Source organism: Panthera pardus, unplaced genomic scaffold, assembly GCF_024362965.1.
Source record: "Panthera pardus isolate Hobbes unplaced genomic scaffold, ASM2436296v1 HiC_scaffold_11, whole genome shotgun sequence".
NCBI classification, from domain to species: domain Eukaryota; kingdom Metazoa; phylum Chordata; class Mammalia; order Carnivora; family Felidae; genus Panthera; species Panthera pardus.
Window position 1 is genome coordinate 44,598,262 of NW_026526666.1, and position 26,709 is coordinate 44,624,970.

Here is a 26,709-nt window from a genome sequence, read left to right on the forward strand (position 1 = left end):
GATTTAAGGAATTTTCTCATGCAGCTATGGGGACTGATAAGTCTAAATCTATAGGGTAGGCCAACAGAGTTTCTATATTGCTGAATTCTTTCTCTGGGAAACCTCAGTTTTTGTTCTTAAGACTTTTGACCGATTGCATGCAGCCCATCTGCGTTATGAGGGTAATCTACCTGGAGTCATGTGGTGACTTTTTGTAAGCACATAAATAAAACATGGTGACATTACATTGATACGTAAAACCAATCATCACAAGGGAGTGACATAAGAACACAGATGAAGGGCACTTAATGTAGCATGAGATTTCTAGTTACACATTTAATATTTTTGATGCATTTGTTACCTGCCTCTATCCAGAGTAGCTTTGGCCATAGAAGTACAAAACTTGGGTGCTTCTAAAAGGGGGGGTGGGGGAGTAGCATTTCAATTTTTTTCTTAATTTTTTAATGCTTAGTTTTTGAGAGACAGAGTGTGAGCAGGGTAAGAGCAGAGAGAAAAAAAGGGAGACACAGAATCCGAAGCAGGCTCCAGGCTCTGAGCTGTCAGCACAGAGCTTGACACGGGGCTTGAACCCACAGACCGTGAGATAATGACTTGAGCCAAAGTCAGATGTTTAACTGACTGAGCTACCCAGGTGCCCCAAGAGGTAGCATTTTATAATGTCCTTAGCTCAGCTTTACTCAGGCAAGAAATTCTATGTGCCAAGGGGCTTCCACAATTCATGGTGTAAAGAGCTTTTTTTGTGTGCAAGATAACACTAAAGAATAGCAAAACCTATCAGGTTGCTTTGACCTGGCTCTCTCTGCCTCCTCAACCACGTCTCATAGATGGGAAAACACCTCAGATCAATCCTTAATTCTTTTTCCAACACTACCATTTTTTAGCATGGTGATTTTTTGAAAATACGTCATTTGAAAATTTTCATAGGACAGTTTCACTATAGGGCTTTAGGAATAGCTCATATTTGGGGAACTTCCTATATCCAAGAAGAGAGCCCAGAAATGTTATATCATAAAAAGTGATCTAGATTCACTTTGGTGAGTGAGTCAGACTGTTAGGTGTTGATGAAGACAGTCTATGTATACTCTTTAAGAGTGAGTCTAGGGGCACCTGGATGGCTCAGTTGGTTAAGCTTCTGACTCTTGATTTCGGGTCAGGTCATGGTCTCAAGGTCATAAGATTGAGCCCACGCCTGCTTAAGATTCTCTCTGCCCCTCCCCCACTCACGCACCCACACTCTCCCTTTCTCTCAAAAAAAAAAAGAAAAGTGAACCTAAATCAAATCACAAACCTGCTGTGTGATACAGATGCTTGTTAAACATGTTAAACATGCCAGAGATTGGTAATCCCTGGTTATCCTTTCCCAGCTTCATGCAAAAATTCGCACAAAGATTATAACAGTACTAGAAACTAAAGAAGAAACCCTGTGCCAGAATCCACTGGGAATTTATAGTAACTCCAGTGTCCGTCATTTGATTCATTGACCCAAATTAGCTGGAGAGAAGTTAGTAAAAAGCTCCAACTCAGTCACTGCCTCAAACTCAGGGCACAGGAGCTACACTACCTAGAAAATCAAGTCCCTGCTGCCCAGACATCATCTGAGCTAGCTAGAATTGAGATCTATGCCCACCCCCTCAGTAGTCCCCTGCCCCTTTCTTTCACCTGCATGATAGAAACTACAGATTTCAGTTTGGGGTACACCTGCAGACTCAGGAGTGAGGGGGACTTTGCGCCCCTGAGTGTACAGTCACCACAGAGAAAATCTTGCTAATGGGTGGAGGGTGGAGAATCCCTAGATTGTAACAAATGCTGGAAGGTGTATAACCCTTGGACAGAGAACATTTGTCTGACTTGAGCAATGGCAAATTATCTAAGAATTGGAGCAGAAGATGCTCCTGCATTAGTGCAGCAGGCAGTGGAATTGACTCAAGGTATTTTTGAGGCCACCTCATTCCAGGTATAGATCTGAAAGGAACTGAACTCCCCTATGAACAGACGCAAGGGCATGTGAAACTAACTGTCTGGTAGTGTTGTTAAAAGCATGGGTTGTGGAGGCAGATGACCTGGCTTTAAATCCTGGCTTTCCTACTGACCAACTGTAGAGTCCTGGGCAAATTAACTAGTCATTCAGTTTCAGTTTCCTCACACATAACACAGGAGTAATATCTACCTTAGCGTTTGTAGAAAGTTAACAAGTTCAAGTCTGTGAAGTACTTAGTGCTCTGTCTTGCATAAAGAAGTGTTTAAACAAATAGTCTTTCATTTTTATTAGGCATAAAGAAGGAGTAAGTTGAAATAGAGGAGGAATGAAAGGGAAGCATCCTGAAATATGAAAAAATAAAATAAAAGCAAACCCCCAAAGCAAATTCCCATACAAGGAATAAATCAGCATAACTGACGCTACTGAACTTCAATGGTCATATGGGTAAATTTGATCACTCTAAAAATGTGGAGAAAGAGATGAGAAAAAAAAAGATATAGCAAACAAAAGAAAGAAAAATACGAGTTTTGAATTATAGTGTGCCACCCCAAAGAAAACAGAAAGATCAAAGTAATATTTTCCTAAACTAACCAAAAGAGCTAAGTTTATTTACTGATAGTTTTTATTAGATCTATGCCAAATTAATAAAAACTACTCTTTTTTTTTTTAAGTATTTATTCATTTCTGAAAGACAGAGACAGAGCACAAGCAGGGGTGGGGCAGAGAGAGAGGGGGACACAGAATCCGAAGCAGGCTCGAGGCTCTGAGCTGTCAGCACAGAGCCTGACACGGGGCTTGAACTCACGAACCATGAGATCATGACCTGAGCCGAAGTCAGACGCTCAACTGACTGAGCCACCCAGATGCCCTTAAAAACTACTAGTAATAAAATATATCCTTTAAAAATTTTTTTTATTTAAAAAAAATTTTTTTTTAACGTTTATTTATTTTTGAGACAGAGAGAGACCATGAACAGGGGAAGGTCAGAGAGAGGGAGACACAGAATCTGAAACAGGCTCCAGGCTCTGAGCTGTCAGCACAGAGCCCGACGCGGGGCTCGAATTCACGGACCGCGAGAGCATGACCTGAGCCGAAGTCGGCTGCTTAACCGACTGAGCCACCCAGGCGCCCCTATCCTTTAAAATTTTTAGAAGTCACACATACAGATATTAGAAGGGAGCATACAGAAGAATCATTATTTACAGTTATATTATAATAACCCTGGAGAATATAAGAGAATAAATGGAAAGAGTTCAAACTTATGAGTTCAAAAAGGTAGCTAATTGCATAATAAATATACAGAAATTGGGGTGCCTGGGTGGCTCAGTCGGTTAAGTGTCTGACTTCGGTTCAGGTCATGATCTTGCAGTCTGTGAGTTCAAGCCCTGTGTCAGGCTCTGTGCTGACAGCTCAGAGCCTGGAGCCTGTTTCAGATTCTGTGTCTCCCTCTCTCTCTGACCCTCCCCCATTCATACTCTCTCTCTCTCTGTCTCAAAAATAAATAAATGTTAAAAAATTAAAAAAATAATAAAGAAATCTACAAAAATTAATATAAACCTGATCAATCAGAAAATATATTGGAGAAAGATCTATTAGCAATAGAAATACTACTTAAATTTAAAAAGCAGTGAAATATAAGTGACCAAATTTACAAGAAACATACAGGACCCTTAAAAAGAGAACTACAGAACTCCTGGAGGACATAATGGAATACTTAAAGATTTCTTGATCAGATTCATGTACAGATTTTCCTCTTGTACTCTGGAAATTCAACGTAATTCATACCAAAATCTCAATAGGACTTTTTAGAATCTTGAAAAAATGTTTCCAAAGCTTTTTTTGTGGGGAAAAAAAATAGGCAGATAGCCAGACACATTAAAAAAAATACTTAAAAAGTTGGAACGAGTGCCAGCAGATATGAAAATTTTTTTCCCAAGTTAGAGTTACTAAAATATTAGTCCAAGATCAGTGGAACAAAAGAGAGTCTAGAAATGTTTCTCACTTTTGTGGTTGACAATAGGCTTTGAGATGGTTCAAAAACTTGAATATAATAAATAAAATTATATACAACAAACAGATGGTAGAGTATTTTTTTTATAATCTTGAGAGGTGAACATCCCCTTACACCATTACTCAGAAGCCCAAACTATCAAAGAACAAAATAGGAAAAGTAGAAAAAAATCCATAATAACACATAAAGATGAATCATCTTAAAAAAATTCTATATTAAATGATGAACACCCTCGAAGAGAATGAAAATGAGTGGATAACCCATTCAACAATAGATGCATATGGCAGCAAACCTAGAGAAAGAGTTGTTCACCCTCATTAGTAACTCAAGAAATGGGCACTCATGGACTATGGATGGAAGTATGAAATTGCTTTTGTTCTGGACAGCAGGTAGGTAATGTCCTTAAGTTTAAAATGTGGATCCTCTTTGACCCACTAATTCCACTGCAGGAATTTATCCTAACGAGATAGACATGTCTATAGAGGCATATGTCAAGGTTGTTTTCACTGCAGCATAGCTAATTATAACAAAATATTGGAGACAACCCAGATTTTCATCAGTTAAGTCATTAAAAAGCTAATATATTTGTATAGCACAATACAATGTAGCTATTATAATGATCAGGTAGATCTTTAGCTATTAGCATGGAAAGATAGATGTTCAAGACACAGTATTAGGAATATTAAGTTTAAAGAGCAAATACAAAATATGTATAATTCCAGTTCTATTTCACTGCAGTTAATTATGCATTTCAAGAGATGTCTGTTAGATATTTATCAGAAGGTTCTGATTTAGTGGTGGAGTTATAAAGATTTTCCCCCAACACTTTTATTTTTTCAACATTTTCAAGTATTTTTGAACAAAAGTTATTACTGACAAACCAACAGCTAAATTTTATTTAAGAGAAATTCTTCCTTATATAATAAATATTAGGTTCTAAAGAGTTTAATATAAAAACACCAAAACAAATGACTAAGTTTCAGAGTACAAGTATGTATCTTACCATGAACCATCTGTAATTGTATGCCTGCACATTCAGAATTCGTTTTTATCTGTGTTGGTAATTTATGATTTATTCTTATGACATGCTTGTTAAAAAATTATTGCAGTGCATTTGTGTTAAATTTGCACTAAGTGGATTGTAATGATTTACTTATTTTATTTTTGTTTTTGAGATAATAAGTTGTCCTCAGAAAATAGTCCATTTTGTTTTGAAAAGATAAAATATTCTTCAGATGAGAACTATCTGATCTTGGGAAAGCTTTGTATGTACATTTTTAGTAATGAACTCTCAGATTTAAATTAGGGTTAATAAAAAAAAACAAGAATAACTTAGGCTTATCAATTTGTCTTGGATGTTTATTTTGATTGCAACATCACATTTGAAATCCAATTGTAAGCATCAGTTGTAATCAAAGCATTTTTAGTAGGTGTGACAAATGCATTGTAACAAAATTGTACCCATGTATTATTTGGTGAAATATTATTTTGCTTAGGAATTAACACTGTAATTCTGTTTCACAGTGTACCCATACAATTTGGGTTTTTACATGTCTTGCAGTTTCTTTTATCCTAAAGTAGGTTTGAGTTTATTAGCTGGCTTCACATAGTCTTGTTTATAGACCTATCACTATAGCTTCTAAGTGCTTCTCAGATTATGTTCCTTTTTATGTCTATCAAACTACATTTCCACATAAATGAAAACTCTTAAGTTGCTAGAATTCTTTGCCTCTTTATCGTCAGCCTGCTGGCTAACTAAATGAGGAGCACTGTTTTTCAGTTTTGTTCCACCCAGTGGTAGGCAATTTATCTGGAATTTTTATTTCACAATGAAGAAAACATTAAGCTATTTATACTTACAAGTTTATTTGTATCCTTTGTCTTCATCTCTTTCATTGGAAGTGATGACCATTCTGTTTATTAAGCATTAATTTCTCCATCTTTTCTCTGAATCCTTTTGCTCTGACCTCTTCATGAACCTTGCTCTGTCGAATATTCCTGAATCCTGTTGCTTCATCATCTCCCTAAGTATATACACACCCCAGGTTCTTTCCTATCCTGACTTCCAGAACAACATTCTCCTGATACCCTTGGTTTCTTTGCAGTTTCCTTTGTAAACATCTCTTCTTCCATTCACCTTTTAAATGTTGGCATGCTTTACTTTGAGACTTTTTTTCTCTGTACGTTCCTCTTGACTTGCATCAGAGCCCAGGCATCAGTATCACCTTTGTGCACTCAAACCTTTATCTCTAGCCTCTTCTAAGATCCATAGGATGAACCATCCACTGGACAGTGCTTGGATGTTCCACAGACATCTCAAAATCAATATGTCCAGAATTGGATTCTTCCCAATCTCAAACCTGTTCCTCTTCTTGCATGTCCTAACTCAGTGAATGAAGACAGCTTGTACCTGGCTACCCAAGTCTAGCAGTCGTTTCCAATTCTTCCCCCTCCTTTGTCCTCAGTACTGCATCCTATGGGCCAGGAACATGAATGGCTTCCATTCTTTGTACCTACAGAACCTGGTCTTAGCTCTCGTTGCTTCCTGCTTGACTTTCTATCATGGCGTTCTCACTGGCTGCTTGGCCTTTATTCTGGCCCTACTTTGAATCCATTGGCCACACAGTACTAGAGTGATCTTTGTGAAATGTCTCATTAAAATCCTTTAATGTTGTTTCAGGAAAAACAAAACAAAACAAAAAAACAAAAAACCTCTTTACTTTTTCACAAATGGCACTCCCTCTTTAGCCTCTACCCTCACTATCTCTCCATCCTACCAATCTGCTTGTCCTTCCTTAAATGCATCATACTCTTTTGTATCTCTCTTCTGACATGCTTTCTTCCATGTCTCCACCTATGTAAATCTTATTCATCCTTCAAAACTCCTCCAACATGACTGTTCTGAGCACCTCCTTTCCACCTTGCTGGTGAAGGAGGGATTCCTCCACCCGAAATAGTGTGAGAAGGCCAAACACGCAACACCCAACACTGGCCAGGTGAGGTTGGCAACAGTTACTTGTCATATACACCCACAGCCCAGGGGAAAGGGCACTGAATGCCAGAGAGGTCCACATGGGTAGTTGTACTTGGGAGCCAAATGAATCAAAAGGCACTTTGGGAGGTCGGCTTTGTGGTAACAAGAGGGTAGGGTACCCCCTGGCTCCCACTGGGGAATATGATGGGTTTGAAGAGTTTTACAGGCTGGCAGAGAGGTCCAGCTCATTTTGCTGAGGACAGGACGGGTCACAACCAGCCCAGCTGACAGAGGAACAAGGGTGGGGAGCCTTTCCCACCAGGTCAGGGACATTTCTGGCAAGAGTAGGGGAACTCACAGCTAAGCCTTCAGGGCCCTGTGAGTCTCAAAGATGTGAAGGCAGCACATGGAATCTGAAGCCCTACTAAATACGATAGCATTCTGCAGACAATCTTCCTTGACCACCCCTAATCGGAGTTAAGCACCCTTCCACTCTGTTCCTGAAATAAACCTGAACACTTGCCACCCTGCCTAGGGTAGTCATTTCTTTTTGGAAGAAGGTGAGTACACACACACACACACACACACACACACACACACACAGATGCCTCATATAAACATGGTAACAAAAAAGCACACCTTACACCATTGCAGTTTACTATTGATGTGTCTGCTTTCCTGACGAGAATGGCATATATTTCTTGAGTGAAGGGACTCTGTCTTTTATTTCCTAAATCTGTCTCTGTACCTCACTGGTAAGCAAACATTTATTGAATAAGTTAATAAATATTTATTATGCACTGATTTGTGGAATGTGCCTTAACTTCTGCATGAAATTATGTTCATAATGCATTTTTCAGATGTAAATTCCAAACACTATGGTTTGACCAAGGAATGGGGAATTTGCAGCCAGTGGGATCCTAGCACTGTGCCTGTTTTTCCTAGAGGCATGTCAGAGGCTGACTGGAGGACAGGGGTACACAGAAGAAAAGCAGCAGCCATAGGACCAGGGAAAGAGCCATGATCTAGACAGCTCTGGATCCCCTAGAAATACTTGGGGAAGATTTTTCAGGGAGCTGGATGCCCTAGGCCAGACACTGGACTCACTTGAAATAATAGGATTTGTGTTATTACTATTATTGTGGCCTCACTTCCAGCCCCTGGGGTGGCGAGGACTGGGAAGATTTAATTTAACACACCTTTCTAAAGTGACTAGACAGTGAAGAAATCAGTTTCCAAAGCAGAGGTAGTTTAAAGTCCTTTAAAACATTTTTAAATATACCTGTTCTTTGACTGCATTCAGTCCTTCCACTCATTTGATCCCTCATTGCTCTTCAGTGGGTTAGCCATAACCAGCCCTCGCATTCCACCAGGCCTAGGTGGTGACTGGAATACCCTCAACTAGTACGGACACCATCCATCTACAGAATCACTCAATGAAACCTAGCCCTGCATCAAACCTGTAGTCAACCTCCAGTTTCCAGTCTTCCTTTCACCATGTCATCTGCCCACTGAGGCTCTAGCCAATCAAATGAAACATGTGCCGCTGAGCTGCCCCCTCTCACTTGCCCTTCAAACCCAGAACTTTCCCGCCTGTACTCCTGTTCATGCCATTTATGTCCCGTTATTGCCCTTTCTCCATATATATTCAGGAATTAAGCATTTGATTAATCACAAGATGATCTCACTATATCCCTGTGTGCAATGTTTGGAAGATGAGCAAGGCATTTTTCCCTCTGGACGGTAGATAGAATGTGGGAGCAGCTACTAATCAGATATCACTGAAACTTAACGAAAGCAAATTGCTGTAAACCACAAGCTAGGGAAGAGCATGGAATAGCTGAAGCTCAGTAGGATAAGCAGTTGCTAATCAGGAGGAGTGAATGTTTTTATCTTTTGATTTAACTTTTTTGCACTAGAACTTAAGCTTCTTGAGGTGAGGAATAAAACCTAATAGCGCTGTAGAGGGCAGGCATTCAAGTGTTTGGGGAGTGAAGGATTATAATGGCCAGTTAGGTTTTTCCTACCTGCAAGCTTTGCTATATCAAGTTGTATTTATAGCTCCACTTATATTTATTATGAATATATGTTTTTAAGGCTTTTTGTTTTGTTTCTTCCATAAAGACAACTTTTTTCTTTCTTTACCTGTCTATTTTGGGTATGCCTTACATAGATTAAGAGAAAACAAGGATTTGGAAAGCAGAGTATGCCTCTTATTACAATTTCTTTTTACATAACCTGTTTTTTTAAATTTTTAACGTTTATTTATTTCTGAGAGACAGAGAGCACGAGCTGGGGAGGGGCGGAGAGAGTGGGAGACACAGAATCCGAAGTAGGCCCCAGGCTCTGAGCTGTCAGCACAGAGCCCAACACAGGGCTTGAACTCACAGAGTGTGAGATCATGACCTGAGCTGAAGTCAGTCGCTTAATCAACTGAGCCACCCAGGGGCCCCTTTTTATATAACCTTTTTGAACTAGATTCAGGTAACTGCCTAGCTCTCCTATCAGAGGAGAAGGGGGCTCTGCACCGTAAACACGCAAAAGAGAATTTTAGAAAATAAAATATTGTAAATTGATCCATTACGATTTTTCAGTTTTCTCAAGTACATTGCAAAGTAGGAAGAAAAGACAGGATGAGGGCAATGTGGTACTCTAACAACCAGACCATAATAACCTTAGTTAGGTTTAGTGTACTCTATATTTTTTCTCTGGACAGGTACAAAGGAGGTTCAAGTGGACAGATGGATCTTTTGCTCCCAGTAATCCTGGTCAGTGTTTATCTAAACTCTCTGAAGCATATGAAGCCTCAGGTATGCAACATAACCCTGCACAACCACAAACAAGGGAGAGGCACATCTCCCAGAAACAATACTTGCTTATCAAGTATTATTACAAATAATGCTATATCTCAAGTATTACACACACACACACACACACACACACACACACACACACACGATGTATATTACATATATATTTAATTTGAAGTTGAAACTGTATTGCAATTTACATATATATATATATGCACACACACACACATATAACACACATATATATACATATATATATTTAATTTGAAGTTTAAACTGTATTATGGTTTACATACCACAGAGGTATGTAAACATGTTGGTACATTAACTGTAAATTGCAGATTTAACACTTGGATCAAGTATGAAAAATTTGGCTTTGTATACTGTCAAAGCTCAGCTCTGGGTACCTGCCATCTTGCTTCAAAGAAAATCTCACTCTGGATGGTTAAGAGGAAAAAAATGGAATTTTGAAGAAAATAAAAGTAAAACCGATGAATTAAAACATTCATTTTCCTTTATTATTTTACTTGAATGAAACAAACATCCAGACGTCATAACCTTACTTAATTTTAGCTTGAAAAACCTGTAACTGTCTAATTTTTAAACTTCTATTCTAAATACAGAAAGTATATAACACAGGTAAGTATTAATTTTTAGATGTCAATTCAACTTAGTAGGAAAAAAGCAATTGATGTGCTTCAGTAATAACTTCCATTTGTTTTTAACTTGTTTTATTAAGGCTTGCAATTCTATTTAATTGGCATGTAATTTAATTGCCACATAAGTTATTTAATTATATGCTATAAATGGAAAATGTTGTTTATAGGCAATCATATCTCTTTTGTTAAAATCTGGAATACTGGATCTTCCTCAGTCTTGTGTTTATATTATTCTTTCCTGCTGATTATTTGCATTGCATGATTGAGTTATATCACATATTAAATTGATTTTGCTATTGTTTATAATGGGATGTGTATGTGTGTGTTTGTGTTTTTTATATTTCAGTAATTCAGAGAGCCAAAATTTAACCTTCTGTATTAATGAAAACAAAGGTCCAGAAGTTTCTTTATGGAAAGTGCAATGTTGTGATACTTCACACAGGCTGTCCATCCAGCTCAGCGTGCTCTCCCCTCCACCCTGCCCAATTCTGGCCCATTACTTTGAAGGTTTACCTTAGGTGTTACTTCTGCTTGGAAGGCTGTTCTGAGCTCACTCATAGGTTAGATGGTTCTTCTCTGAGTTTCTTTAGCAGAATAACTATAATACAGAGTTAGACCTAGACCTGGTCTAGTCTTGAGATTTTCCCTGTTCTTTTCGAGTTTTTGTCGCTTTGTCTTTCTTTCCCACTCAGAGAGTCCCCTTTAATATTTCTCGCAGGGCTGGTTTAGTTACACCTAGCCTAGGCTTTTTTTTTTTTTTTCATGTTTATTTATTTATTTTGAGAGAGAGAGATAGAGAGCAAGCAGGGGAGTGGCAGAGAGAGAGAGTGGGAGAAAGAGAATCCCAAGCAGGCTCTGCACTGTCAGTGTAGAGTGCCATACAGGGCTTGCACATAAACCTTGAGATCATGACCTGAGCCAAAACCAAGAATCGGATGCTTAACCCGACTGGTCTAGTCTTAATCTTTCACTAGTGTGGCAACCTTGGGCCTTGGTAAGCCTCAAACTTCATGGTTGTAAATCGGGGATAATGGTTACCGGCTGTTCTAAAAAATATAATAGATACATCTTTCTATGCCTTTGCACAATGCTTGGCACATAAAAAGCCTGTGAAGAAACTCCGCTCTCTTCTATTAAGTACTCAATAAGTACATGTTGAATGAACAGGTGGATTACAGCTATCTGTTTCTTTTTCCAGCTTTATTGAAGTATAATTGACTACAATTATCAACTGACTTGTCCGACCCCCACTGCTCTGTTTATCCAGGGATCCATGGGTGGTCTTTTGTCTCATAAAAGCTAGAGAATAGTACCTGCCACAGAGTAAGTGGTTGGTAAATTGATTGAAAACCTCTAGCTTGCCCATCTAACTAAAAACTTAATAAATATTTCAAACAAACATCATCCATTTGACAAATATTTGTTAAGCACCTACTCTGAACCAGACATTGTTCTATGCCCTGATTAAACGTCGGTGACAGTCTGTGGTTTTATAACATTTGAATTTTAGTGGAGAGAGGCAATGATACACAAATAGATTAATTACGTAGAACGTGGAGTGGTGATAAGAGCTATACAGAGAAATAAAGCAGAGTAAGGGGCAAGAGAATGTTGAGAGCAGGTGCTATTTTATGTAGTGTGGTCAGGGAAACCTTCCTATGAAGGTGATATTTGAACAGAGGGCCTAAAGGAAATGAGAGACTGAGTCATGCAAGTAGATATCTGAACAGAGCTTTCCAGACAGAAGGAATAGTGAGTGCAAAAACCCTGAGGAAGGAGCATCTCTGTAGTGTTTCAGGATGATGAAGGTGCCCTGACCCGGGTGGAATGAGGGAGTGGGAGAGTAACAGAAGATGACATCAGTGAGGTAACAGGGAGCCTTGCACATCAGTGGAAATATTTAGATTTTAAATGTGAGTTAGATGGATAAATGTATCCATTAGCATTTGGATACAGAAGTAAAAGCACTCTGGTATGTAAAGCAGGACGTGGTTTATACAGGGAATAAGTGCACGCCCTTGTCTGATACTCAGTGGACACGATATATTCCTTAGATTTATTTTGACGGCAAGGGAAATCATAGCCTCTCTCGCATTGTATTTAATTTCAATTTATAATTATAGCTGTTCATCTAAAAATTTCAAACCTTCCTCTGAAAACACATTATAGTGATCCAAATTTCCCAAGGCCCTGGGTGTGTTGTTTTTTTATGGGAGTATTTAAGCACTGTTGATACAAATTGGTGTCTCTGGGCCCTTGTTTCCAAATTGCATTCATTAAATGTTTTCAGGTGCGATCAATATTTTTTTGAAAGTCTCCAAATTTAGTTTGTAAAATTGCATGCTTGGATTGTGGAGCAATTATGCTCTCATGTGATGAGAAATATTTTTAACTCTTTCCTAAGACCACATACAAAGAGAAGTAAGACGTCTACATTCATAGGAGGGGCTTTCCTCTCTTTGTTTAAGGAAAAGAAATGTTCCTTTTACTTGGGGCATGAGATATAATCCTTCTTTTTTCTCAGAGCCCACGTTTAAACGTGTTCTAATACCGGCTGCCACTCTTTCCTAAAACACTTTCTACTGCACCCGTTCCCTGCGCAGTTCAGGTTCTCATCGCTTTGAACAGCTTCCTATTTTACAAGGACTTGAGTCCTCCTCCCTTCCCTCCACCCTGGAGCCAGGCTGATTTTAGTAGTGGAAAAATCTGACCGAATCACTGTCACGGTTACATCTTCCAGTGGGTCCCTGAAGCCTTGATCGTGAAACCCACACTTCTTAAACTAAGCTTCCAAAGCTCTTCTGAGTTGAGGCTCTCTCTGTGCTTTAGCCCCATCTCTCTCCACGCTCTGTCTTCTCCAGGCACCTGAAATAAGTTCTGGTCAGTAAACCCGCATTCTCAGCCTCTCAGCCTTGCCCACATGCTGTCCCCTTAGTTTCCAGTGTGTGGCACTTTCCTCACTATATACCCACCTCCTACCTCGTTGCTTCAAAAAAATGGCTCATCCTTCAAGACTTAAGCAGCACCACCTCTGTGAGGCTGTCCTTGATCCATAAGGACTGGCTGGCCCTGTGGGCCCCTGTAGCATCTTATGAAACACCCAACCTAACTAGACTGCCAACATACTTGATTGTCATCTCTGTAGGTAGGAGTGTAGATAAGAGATATTTCTTCCCTAAGAGGTGGTTAGACTGTTGAATGTGTCAGTATCTCTGGTAACTTGCAGGAGAGCCTGAGATATGCTGGGTGTTCACAAAAGATGGGTTTGCTGGAATAAAAGCTATCCGGGAGGACCCTTGTCAGAATTAGTTTTTGCTGCTGTTGACAAATGCAGTTTGTTCCTCACCAGAAGGTGTCACACTAACTCTACGTTTTCAGCACAGTTTTTGGCTTTCCAGCTTTGCTCTAACATATTAATTGGGTTGTTATGGGAAGGAGATGATAATTTAGGCAGTGTTTACAGAATAAAACTGATTTAACCTTCAGTTTTTCTGCGAACATTTTTCCCCCAAACCTAGCGTTCCAACTGAAATTGCCAAAGTAAAAAGGAAGACTTCAAATTTAAAAAATGATTAGAGTGAAATAAAAATTCAAGATAGGGCATCAAGTGAAGAACACAGGAAAAATGTGAAGCACAAAATCAACACCTCGGAATGGTAATGGCCCAGTAATAGCTATAGCTACACAAGTGTTTCTTTCCATCTCAAGCAAAACGCAAATTGTGTTTGGTATTTGAGCAAAAGTGCTGAAAGGAAAAACAAGGGCTGGAATGAAATGTGCCTTGTTTGTAGAGTTTCTTTAACTTTGAAGAGCTCAAGATCCTGTGTAAAGAACTCTTAATCATGGATCCGTGAACATCATACTTGTAACACTTTTACAAACAGAACCAGAGGAAACTGAGAAGCAAACAAAAGGAAATGTGATGGCACCTGGGGGGCTCAGTCGGTTAAGCCTTTGACTTCAGCTCAGGTCATGATCTCATGGTCCATGAGTTCGAGCCCCGTGTCCTGCTCTGTGCTGACAGCTTGGAGCCTGGAGCCTGCTTTGGATTCTGTGTCTCCCTCTCTCTCTTTGCCCTCCCCTACTCCTGCTCTGTCTCTCTCTCTCTCTCTCTCATAAATAAACATTTAAAAATTAAAAAAAAAAAAAAAGAAAGAAAAGGAAATGTGAGGAAATAAATGATAACATGATCCTTGAAGATATGAAGACATAAGTGAGGAAGAATTTTTTTTAAATAAAAAAAAAAAGCGGCCAGGTACAATCACTGAGTACTTGCAGCTCAGAGCAATAAAGAGATAGTTATTGGAATTAGAAGATCCGGGTTATGGACTCTAAAATGTACTAGCTGTGTGCCCTAGGGCCAATAGATCTGACCTTGCATCATCCGTGTTTCCAAACAAAAAATAAAGTGTTACCTCCAGTGTCACAAGTGTCAAGTAAGATAATGCATGTAAACATAAATCATGCTCTTTAAAATGCTACATTAACATAAAGTAGTCTTACAGGAGAAAAGTGAAGGCAACATTTTTTTTTTTTTTTTTTGAGCATTTCCTGCAGCAGGTAAGTGCTGGGCACTTCACATAAAAACACCTTCAATTTCTTCCAGTTGGGTGAGATTCTCTCCCAATCAATGAACTGCAGCCACCGCCCTCCTCTTTCCCATATCCCCTTTCTTTCTTGGGCCTATCACCATGTTCCAATAAATATCCCTTACATATAGAAAGTATGGATATTTCTAGCCGTCCCTAAACTTTGAAGGATCTTCACCAGCGGTGAGCTTTATCGCAACTTGTAGTTTTCAGCTTCCAGGTGCCTTGGGGTAGTGGTCAGTTAGAATTAGTGCTTCTGGGGAACCTCTGGATGTGTTTGCTAACAAATTCCTCATGGAAGCTTTTTTTGAAGGAAAAAGACATAAAGGAATCTGCCATCAGATCAAGAATACATAGACCTTTTAGACCTCATGGGGTGAATAGATGAGACTGTTTTTCCCTGAAAAGGTTCCTTCTATTACAGGGTGAAACCAGTTGTTGTTGTTGTTTTTTGGTTTTTGTTTTAACATTTATTCATTTTTGAGAGACAGAGAGTGAGCTGGGGAGGGGCACAGAGAGAGAAGGAGACCCAGAATCTGAAGCAGGCTCCAGGCTCCGAGCTGTCAACACAGAGCCCGACACAGGGCTCGAACCCGTGAACCGTGAGATCATGACCTGGGAAGATGACACTTTGAGACAGCAGGAATAACCTAGCCCTGGATGTGCTCTCAATCAATGTTTACGAAATAAATTAAGATTAGTTCCTATAGCTGACAATATTAGCAATCCATATTTCTAAGGTTATTGTTATCAATACATGAACAGAATTATAACTTGTTTAGTAGTTTGTGATTTCCATTCCAGGAATGATTGGATTTGGACAAGCAAAATATGTTTTCTTGCACATTCATAATTTTGGATGCACTGGGATCAAGGGGGTTATTATTCTAATGAACATCATGTGGGCTGGGTGAAGAAGTAGCCAAAAATAATATAGTGAAAGTAAGGAAATTCCAAGATCTTACTCGGGTTAAGGTGTAGAAAGCAAACCGTGCAGCAGTGTGTGTCCTCAATGCAATCCTTCTATTTATCCTTAGCTTTTATAGAGATTATATTTGAGGTATTTGCTGCCAAAAGAAACCAAATAATGCAGGAAATTAAATTTTCATCCTAAAAACATTGTAGAAGTTTGGATTGGTATCACACACTGTTAGAATATTAGCAATCTATGCAATGGATCATAATTTCTATAGATTTTTTTGCGTACTTCTGCAGAATTTCATTATTTCCAAGACTGTTGAGCTGAAACTATTGCCAGTTAGTAAAAAGGCCGGGCAAATATTATGTCAGCTGATAGTTAGTAGATCTATTCCTTGATTAGTTTACCAGTGTTGCCATTTGATGTTTTCTGCAGAGTGGAATTAATGTTGTTCCAGGAGGTAATGGTAATGAACTTAAACTTCACATCCATAGTGGAGACTGGGCAGCAGGGCAGTCTTGCACTTTGGTCTTAATCTGTAATCAGATGCTTTAGCACCAAAAATCCTGTCTGTCAAGCTCCCCCCAAATAAGCTGGATTTATTAATACAGGTTGTTACTTCTTGTTCCAATAATGAGCTGCACCACTGGTGGCTGCTCGGAGAACCACAGAGAAGCAGAGGACCTGTCACTAGACAGCGGACTACATAGGCAATGGGAATTGGATATGGCTTTTAACTCCACGCCATTGATGGTAGGTTTTGGTTGCTCGCCTAATTTGCCTGGGGCAACTAAAAACATCACCTTAGCTTTATTCAGGCTAATTGTCATCCTGTATGGTGGTGCCAAACTTGAGAAATGATTGACGACTGGATATACGTCCTCAGGTATGTGACCTTCCAGCTCATACTCATTAGCACTCAGTCACTCAGGGTGGCCTGCCCCACAGACATTAGTGGAGGCCAGCCATCTGATGAGACCGAAGAGCTCCGGGGAGGAGCGGCAGCACTTTCTCACCCAGGTGTTCACAATGCTTGTTGCATCACTGACCAGCCCCGTATAGGAAAAGCTGGATGGCTTAGGGCCTCTCGATGACCTTGTTTGACACCCATTTGTGTGCAGGGGTGGTTCAGACCGGATGCCATCTGGCCTGATTTGGCCAGCCGTTTCATCATGCGGCTGTTCTCCACGTTGATGGATTTCCCTGAATAGCAGAGTGTGTCAGGCATTAGCTAAGTAAAACACAGTGCACAAACCCTGATGCCGCTCATCACATTTCTTCTCAATCTAGAAAATTATAAAGACTGCCTGTCTGTGACTTGCCTATAATTTTAGGAAACACACATGATTATAAAATACATTGCTATAATATCTATATATTACATCCATCACCTTTACAGTCTATCTCAAACTCCGTTCTTTGTCCATTTATTCCTTTTAAACACATTCCCCCACACAGGGAAACCATCATTCTGTGCTGTCACTTTTTTGGTGCTTCTAGCGCTCTGCAGTTTAACCAAACTTCTACCAAAACTCAAATTTACATGAACAAGCTGTTGGAGCTTCCATCTAAAAACAGGGCTGAGTTGCCTGGGTGGCTCAGTCAATTAAGCATCCGACTTCAGCTCACGTCCTTGGGTTCGAGCCCCGCGTCAGGCTCTGTGCTGACAGCTCAGATCCTGGAGCCCATTTCAGATTCCGTGTCTCTGTCTCTCTCTGCCCCACTCCTGCTCACACTGTCTCTGTCTTCTTCAAAAATAAATAAACATGAAAAAAATAAATAAACACAGGACTGCTGTCAGATGCACCGTGTACTGAAGGATTATACCTTAATCAGGGAGAGAGGAAATTACACAGCAAAGAAGACTTTCCCTCCAGTGTGAGGGGAACAAAATCCGAGGAACGAAAGCATTCATGAGGTCTTCTGGTGGCCTCCCCATGTCTGTCCTTGCTGAACTTCTTAGATCTCTGCTCCTTCATAAGAATGCCTCTCTCTTTAAAAATGATTTTTCTCGGGGCGCCTGGGTGGCTCAGTCGGTTAAGCGGCCGACTTCGGCTCAGGTCATGATCTCGAGGTCTGTGAGTTCGAGCCCCGCGTCGGGCTCTGTGCTGACAGCTCAGAGCCTGGAGCCTGTTTCGGATTCTGTGTCTTCCTCTCTCTGACCCTCCCCCGTTCATGTTCTGTCTCTCTCTGTCTCAAAAATAAATAAACGTTAAAAAAAATTAAAAAAAAAAAAAGAACTAGAGAAAATATATTTAAAAATTAAAAAAAATAAAAATGATTTTTCTCTTAAGGTGCCTGGATGGCTTTGGTTGCTTAAGCATCTGACTCTCTGTTTCAGCTCAGGTCATGATCTCACGGTTCCTGGGTTCAAGCCCCGCATCAGGCTCTTGGGATCCCTGCTTGGGATTCTCTGTGTCTCCCTCTCTCTCTCTGCCTCTCCCTTGCTCATGGCTCTCTCTGTCTCTCAAAATAAATAAACTTTTTTTTAAAATAATTTTCTCTTTGCCCTGAGAATTTTTGTTTACCCTTTGGGGAAAAATCTCCTCCCTTCTACAGGGAGTTCTACAGGGGCTGGAGTTGCCTGAGGATCCAGTGGCCTTCCCAGGTCTGTTACACAGGAGCTCGAGCAGCACAGGGCAGGGCATCCTCTTACCCTTCAAACCCTGCTGAGCAATCTCATGGGGGGCAGAAACTTTCATCCAGCCTCCCTTAGATCTTCCCACCAACAGTGTTGTCTGTACTTTATCTTCAGTTGCCCGGTAGCTACGTGGTAATTCGCATGGAGATGTAAGTGCATGCATGGGCTTCCCATCATTTTCTGGGAAGGATCAGCCTTCCTGCAGCCATAAACTGGAAGCCAGTGAACAGATTTCTCACAACAAGTAATTTTTGTGCAGCCTGATAATGTTCTCAAAATTAGAAAAATTCACCAAAAAAAAGCTTTTTTAGCTTTTCTGGAAAAATAAGATGTGGCAATTTTAGAAAGCATTCTAGAAGGCAACGAGCAGCTGAGCCCAAGGGCAGTTGCCTTATAAAACCGGCCTTTAATTTAAGACTGGCCATGCAGCCTCATCTGTACAGGCTTGTCACTCCCTGGCATCTTACATTTTTCTTCCTCCCTTTTGAGTTTTTGACTCCTGGTTTAAAACCATAAGGTGGAAGAAAAACATTCAAGATTGAACATCTCTCTCACAGTGGAGTTGGCAGAACTCGTTAATACACAGAGCAGTGTTATGTTCTTTATTTCTATTCTCACACCCTTTTATAAATTATTTTAATGTTTATTTATTTTTGAGAGATAGAGAAAGACAGAGCGTGAGTTGGGGAGGGGCAGAGAGAGAGGGAGACACAGAATCCAAAGCAGGCTCCACGCCGTCAGCACGGAGCTGGATGCGGGGCTTGAACCCACAAACCATGAGATCATGACCTGAGCCAAAGTCATACACTTAACCAACTGAGCCACCCAGGCACCCCTCTCCCTCTTAAAATTGTGATTCTTGGATCATGAAGTAATAAAAAATAAAACAGGTCTGTTACTGTACCATCCACTCTCTGGCTATTTGCTTAACTACATAAGACCTGATAGGAGATTTGAAATGGTCACATATCAAGTTGGATCAGGTACCTTATATAAGGCCTCAGCCTCCTTCAGGGGGAAGGTGAAGGAGTTTCCTTCTTTCTGAGCTGGTGGAGGTTCATAGCGAACTGTCACAGTCTCTATACCATCACAGAGATAGAGTTTCCTAGAAGAAGCCTTTTAATCCATTTAGTTCAGTATAACTCTATGTGAAAATCTCCTCTAGGACATTTGATTCCCCTTGATCATTTCTCAGGATAAGGAACTATTTATTATCAAACACTTCCCATTCCGTTTTTGGATACATTTCTGTATAACAGAGGTGTGCTCTTACTTAGGGTTGTTGCAATACAGTTTCTAATTGGTGCTTGGCTCTAGAAAATTCTTTCTTTTACTGAGCCAAAAATCATCTTACGATTTCTAATTATCTCCCATGAAACTTCTCAAGTCTCTTCTCTCTTCTCCATCAAACCCTTTCAAATATTTGATGGCATTGATACTTTCCATAGTCCTATCATGTTTAATTTAGACATCACAAGTTATTTCAATGGTTTCTTCTATAAAATGATTTCCAAGGTATTCCCCATTTTAATAAACATATTTTATCATTGCATTTTAATTTTTTATTTGTTTTACCTTCTGCAGATATTTAAGTTTATTTTTTTTAATGTTTCAAGTTTTTATTTATGTTCTAGTTAGTTAATATATAGTGTAATATTAGTTTCAGGAGTAGAATTTAGTGATTTATCGCTTACATATAATCCCCAGTGCTCATGCCAATAAGTGCGCTCCTTAATACCCATTACCCATTTAACCCATCCCCAACAGCAACCCTCAATTTGTTCTCTGTAGTTAAGAGTCTCGCCCTCTCTGTTTTTATCTTATTTTTGCTTCCCTTCCCTTATGTTCATCTGTTTTGTTTCTTAAATTTCACATATGAGTGAAATCATATGGTATTTATCTTTCTCTGACTGACTTATTTTGCTTAGCATAGTACACTCTAGTTCCATCCGTGTTGTTGTGCAAATGGCAAGATTTCACTCTTTATTAAGGCTGAGTAACAAAGCCATAACATATGCCTCATCTTCTTCATTCATTCATCAGTCAATGGACATTTGGGCTCTTTCTGTACTTGGGCTATTGTCGATAGTGCTGCTGTAAACAGTGGGGTGCCTGTGCCCCTTTGAACCAGCATTCCTGTATCTTTTGGATAAATATCTAGTAGTGCAATTGTTGGGTCATAGGGTAGCTCTATTTTTAACTTTTTGAGGAACATCCATACTGTTTTCCAGATCATCTACACCAGCTTGCATTCCCACCAACAGTGTAAGAGAGTTCCCCTTTCTCTGCATCCTCACCAACATCTGTTGTTTTCTGATAATTGCATTTTTAAGTATCACGCTTTTATTTTGAAATGGTGACTGTAATACCCAGGAGTAAGTGAAACAGGCTTTTTCTATCTAAGCTTCAGGAGAGGCTCCATAATAAGCAGAGAATAAAACAATAGATGTCAGTAAGGCCGCCAAGTTGCATAAATGCAGGGGGCACCATTCACATCATGGTCTGTGTACCATGGAGTATACCCTGGAGTATACATGTGTACCAGCAGTATACCCTGGAGTTCTGCATGACCCTGTGTGACCCTGCATGAAATTCCCAGATGCTTCCAGAGAGAAGTGCTGGACACACGTGTAGTATATGTATTAGTCCTTCACTTACTACCAGGGTATAAGGAAGAAAATTCATTGTAAGAAGGAACAAGCTGGTGATGAGGATTTCATTGGAGAGAGCTATAAGTGTGTTGATTTCTCCCTGTTCCTACACCTACCTACCATGGATGAGAGGGAATGCTTTCCCCTTACCTTGAGCCAAATGAGAAAGGATTTCAGAGCACAACTCAGAGAGCTTTGGCCTTGCCTCTGAATTTGAAAAATGCAGTGAATGATACACATCTTGAGCTATGCCTCATGGAAGCTCACTGTTCCAGATGTGATCATATCAAGGCAAAATATAGAAGAACTTGCATATCTGAGAATGTAAACCAGTATCGTATTGATCTTTAGTTTTAAGATTATATTGATCTCAAAATTGCCTTATGTGGAGTTTCCAAGCAACCTTCCAGGTATTTCTCATACCGACTGTTAGATATCTTCTCAGTTAGATATCTTGATATTTTCTATGAGCACATAATTTTTTGCAGTTAAATCAGAACCAGCTTCCTACAGAGACAGATCATTCAATGTGGATTTAGAATTCCTTGGTTTGTATCTCATTGTCTTCTTTGTTGGTTGACCCATTAATCTCCTTGAACCTCAGTTATCTCATCTGTGGCATGAGAATAATGGTACCTCACCTCCCCCACCCTCAGAATTCTGAGAATTTGATGAGCTGGTGCGAGTGTATGGTTAGCACTTTGGGCGTACTTGATAAATGGTTCCCCTCTGCCTTCTTGATGACACCCTTGGTTTGTGTCATCCCCAGACACCCTGCAGGGGACAGTATAACACAGGGACTGAGAGCCATTGCTAAGGAAATGTCACCACTTACAACAAGCAGGTGACTCTAGGCAAATTACTTCAATCCTTTGCTTTTCAGAAATTTTCTACGTAAAAAGGGGAAAATAATGGTATTTGAGTATAAGATAAGACATAACATGTGAAGTATTTTAGCACAGAGCCTGGCACACGGCATGTATTCGGTAATTTTTAAAATTGTCATTACTCCCGCAACTATAATAGTTTCTTACTTTCTTTGATGACAAGGCCTGTAACTATCCTCTAGAAATCTGAACAAAAGATCTATTTGAAATACCTTGACCACTGTCAAGGTTGCTCTGAGGACAACTAAGTGCCTTTAATTTGGTCTGAAAATGATTAGCTGATTTCTAGCAGAGGGAAGTAGTGGGAGGAATGCCCACAGAATGCCATTTTGATGGTTTCCCCTTAATTTTGACCCATATTTTCTACTAAAATTTCTTGCCAATTACTATGAGAGGTATCCTCCCCAAAATTCTAGGTGTCCTGTCCATGTCCCCCAAAGTGACAAGTCTGCTCTGTCACTTTTATTTCATTCATCAGCTCTTCCTTTTATCACGTTAACTAAAGAGCCATCTGTGTTTCTGCTGTGGTGCTTCCCAGTACATCTCAGAACTATAGGGGATAACCTGGATTATTAGGAGCTAAGTTGCAAAGAGAGAGAAGAAGGTTAATTTAGGCTTGTACTGGCCAAAAATTGAGATTTGGGATATAGTAGTATTTAACAACCTTTATATAACCAAGAGTTCCTTGTGTACTTTTATTTTTAATTTTTTTTAATGTTTACTTATTTTTGAGAGAGACAGAGCATGAGCATGAGCGGGGGAGGGGCAGAGAGAGGGAGACACAAAATCCAAAACAGGCTCCAGACTCTAAGCTGTCAGCACAGAGCCCAGTGTAGGGCTCAAACTCACAACCTGCGAGATCATGACCTGAGTCGAAGTCGGAAGCTTAACCGACTAAGCTACCCAGGTGCCCCCCTTGTATACTTTTTAAAAAAAAATCATCATAAATGGACCAAAGAACATTGTACATTGTACCAATGTACAAACGTACCACAATGAGATGATCATTGTAAATTCTGATAAAAAAGAAAAAAATGAAAACTTATCTTGATTTAGCTTTGGTCAGCTTGCCCTTTCTAAACATATTATTTCTTCTAGACCTGTGGAAATCCTGAGAATAACTTGCAAACCCATATTATAACTTTATAAGATTGGCTTGAGGATGAGAGATGATGTATGTGTAGAGAAGATAATGACTGGCACAGTGTAGGTAGTTATTAAAGCTTAGTTATTATTATGAGGATGAACAAGCTACCATTTTCCAAATGCTTACTGTATTCCTCAATACTATATTCCTCAAGGCTTACAGGCCTTCCTCATTTTCTGATGAAAAATTGAAGATAGTGACTTTCCCAAAGTCACATAACTATTATATGGCTTATTGATCACCACAGGCTAGCTTTGCTGTGATGAACAACCCCCTGATATCAGTGGCTTTAAATGGCAAAGGTTTGTTCCTCATCTGTGTTCTGGCCGATCTTGGGTTTGTGGGGGCCTTGGGGGGGCTCTGTTCCATGCTGCCCTCACCTGGGAAGACATGCTGAGGAAAGTGCCACCATCTAGAATGTTGCTGGTTGCTTGGCCCAGGGAAAGAAAGACAGAGAATCCTGCACAAGCTCTTAAAATATTCTACTAGGAAGCAACATATCATTTTTCACTCACGTGTCTTTAACCAGAACAAGTCCTATGGCCATGCCTACCTTCAAGATAATGGAGACATGGAAGCCTCTCCTGTATCCTGAAGTGGACAAGAACCAGACATTGGTGAATAGGAACACCTTCCACAGTGACAGAATTCCAATTCAAACCCAAGCCCTTGACTTAAATAGGGACAAAATAGGGTAGCCAGAACCTCTTACCTCTTCTTAAACCAGTTCTTTATAACATGGCTCCACTGTACATCTAAAGACAATTCTCACAATTTACAAGATCACTTAGGTGTGACTACTCAAGTCTAAGTGTAAAGGCATGATGCCAAGCAAAACGAAGGGCATTTATGTGTGTTCTACCTTTTGTGATTATGGATAATTGGAATGGAGTAAATACTTTCCACATAAGACTTTGCCTCTTTTTGTCATTTATTTGCCTTCTAGGTCAGTAAAGCTGCATTTTCCTCCTCTTGACTTCCTGTTCCTGCTTGCTAAATGCTTCTCTACATCACAGCAGACCCCAGTGCTAACAAGTTTGCTTCCCCTCCCCCCACAATTTGTTTACAGCTGAGGAAATAGCTCAGTTGCTACGTGTGACTATAGAACACATTGGAGGGACAAGGCCATGACATTGTATGCTTCTGTTTCCTATGTTGTGGAACTTGGGCTCATCAGAGCATTCTCCTGCATCCCTGCCTGACTGCCCATTTAGCTCAGGGATAAAAGCTCCCTGTGGTGACAGCCCTGCACAGGTGCAGACAATCAACCCTGTAGTCATGAGCATGCTCTCCTCAACCAAAATGTGGAATCTGAAGTGGCCTTTATTAAATGAGAGAAAAACTTATTTAAAAACGAAACTTCAAGGAAGGGAGAAATCCCACAATTCTGATCTTGGTTCACCTGTGGGGCCTGTCTTACAAACCTATACATATGTCAAGGAATTACCAGGTTTTTCTTTCCAGTTGCATTTATACAGCTCAGGAGCTCATGGTTTTGCTATTTTAATCTGCATTGGGTTTTCCTGCAGTTGACCGGTGGATAATCTTTATCTGTAACTCCCACTCCAGAATGGTTTTCCTGCTTGCATGTTCTCTGAGGCTTGATCCATACTTCCATTTCTTTTGTCACAGTAGGAAAGTCCCATTAGTTTAGAATTTGTGATCACTCTGACAATGATGAAACTTGTTTTTAAACTTTTGTGCTCTTAGGGAGAAAGTGTTGGCTTGAGCAATTGTTAGTGAAAGCACCCTCAAACTCCTTTAGGGGTGCTTATTTACATGAAGCTAAAATATTAATTACCAAAAAAAAAAATCTTTATCTAGTCAATATCTATTTGCTGAGGACCTATCAGGTAGCACTTTCTCAGTCTAGTTTTGAGTTGCAACATGAATTTGTAAGTAATAAAGCTATGCTTTTATTTTAAAATAGTTGCTGTAGTCCTGATGGTTTGTTTTATGAGTTTGACTATCACCTACCTCCCATGTGAACAATCCCAGTCTTCTGCTCAAAGCCATGGATGTACTTCTAACCTGAGTTTAAGAAGTGCAGTTTTGTTTATATGATCAAATCCAAAGGGTTACAGTTCCCCCTTTCCCTCTAGCTGTAGAGAGGAGGAGAACAGAATAATTCAGTCAGCAGTCTGTGATGCCGGTATACTTGAAGACCAGTGCTGTTCTGCTTCTAGGGAAGAGCCAAGTCCATTGTCATTTAAACCAAATGGAGCTGTAAAGTTTTTTAGAGATGGATACTCTTAAGGGCTAGAAAATGTGGAATGTTCGCTTTACTGTGTCAGAAAACAGATGTGCAGTAATAAATGAAATTCCTGCTCTTCAGTTTCTTTTCACCAGTCACATTATCGAGCTGCTGTTCCTAGAGAAGTTGGGAGGAGGAGAATAGTTGCTACAACTGAGAACAATTTTCCTTTGGGATCAGTGACCTTACACTTATTACCCTCCCCATTGTGTGGTCATGCTTCCTTACCTCTGAGGTGTGGGAGGGAATCAAGCGAAGTGTTTAAGAGTATGGGTTCTGGGGGCACCTGGGGGACTCAGTCAGTTAAGCATCTGACTCTTGGTTTTGGCTCAGGTCATGATCTCAAGGTTCGTGGGATCGAGTCCTGTGTCGGGCTCTGTGCTAATAGCACGGAGCCTACCTGGGATTCTCTCTCTCCCTCTCTCTCTGCCCCTCCCCTGCTCACACACACACACACACACACACACACACACACTCTCTCTCTCTCTCTCTCTCTCTCTCTCAAAATAAAAAAATAAAATAAAATAACTTTAAAAAATTTAGAAGTAAAAAAAAAATACGGGTGCTGACTCAATAGGTCTGGGTGGGGCCTGAGACTATATGTTTCTAACCAGCTCCCAGATGGCACTACTGGTTTAAAAAAAAAAAAAAAGAAAAAGAGAGAGTGTGGGTTCTGGAATCATGGGGAATGGGATTTAAATCTCAACTGGGACGCTTGCCAGCTGGTACTTAATTTACCCGAGTCTCTGCTTTCTCATCTGTAAAACAGGGATTAAAGTATGTGAGGATTCAATGAGTGAAGCCCTGAGGATAGAGCCTGATAAATAGTAAAGTCAATGGATATTCTCTGACCTTAGGCCCAGTGGAGCCTCAGAACTCTCTGAGTTCTGTGTACTCCAAGCATGGTCTCTTCTCTTGGCAAACAGTGGTGTCTGCCATCTACAGCTGCTTGGGAAGCACTGGATCAAGTAAGCAAACCTGGCTTCCATTGCACCAGGCCATTGTGATGGTTCTGCTCAGTTCCTCTCCCCAGATGTAATGCCTGTGGTTTCAAATGCATTTTTGGCTGATGGTGAACAATCATGGATATGGCGAGCTCCTTGACATCTGACAACTTCACTCATGCGTGGGTGGGTCCAGAGCCAGGGAAATAATTACTTATGACTCTTATTACATAACCTTCTTGACG

At 40.1% G+C, this 26,709-nt stretch overlaps 1 protein-coding gene across 4 annotated transcripts in view; it reads left to right on the forward strand.

Moving 5' to 3' along the window:
- CRYZ (crystallin zeta) overlaps positions 1 to 10,738 on the forward strand; it is a 36,131-nt gene extending 25,393 nt beyond the window's left edge. For 3 of the 4 annotated variants that reach the window (XM_019448871.2, XM_053893880.1, XM_053893882.1), the window contains 2 exons: positions 9,680 to 9,773; positions 10,115 to 10,738. In XM_019448871.2, the coding sequence (XP_019304416.1) occupies positions 9,680 to 9,773; positions 10,115 to 10,308 (288 nt within the window). In that variant the 3' untranslated portion in view covers positions 10,309 to 10,738. Of the gene's footprint in view, positions 1 to 9,679; positions 9,905 to 10,114 lie in introns of those variants that run through there. The other variant, XM_053893874.1, reaches the window with a different exon arrangement.
- Positions 10,739 to 26,709: the final 15,971 nt, after the last annotated feature.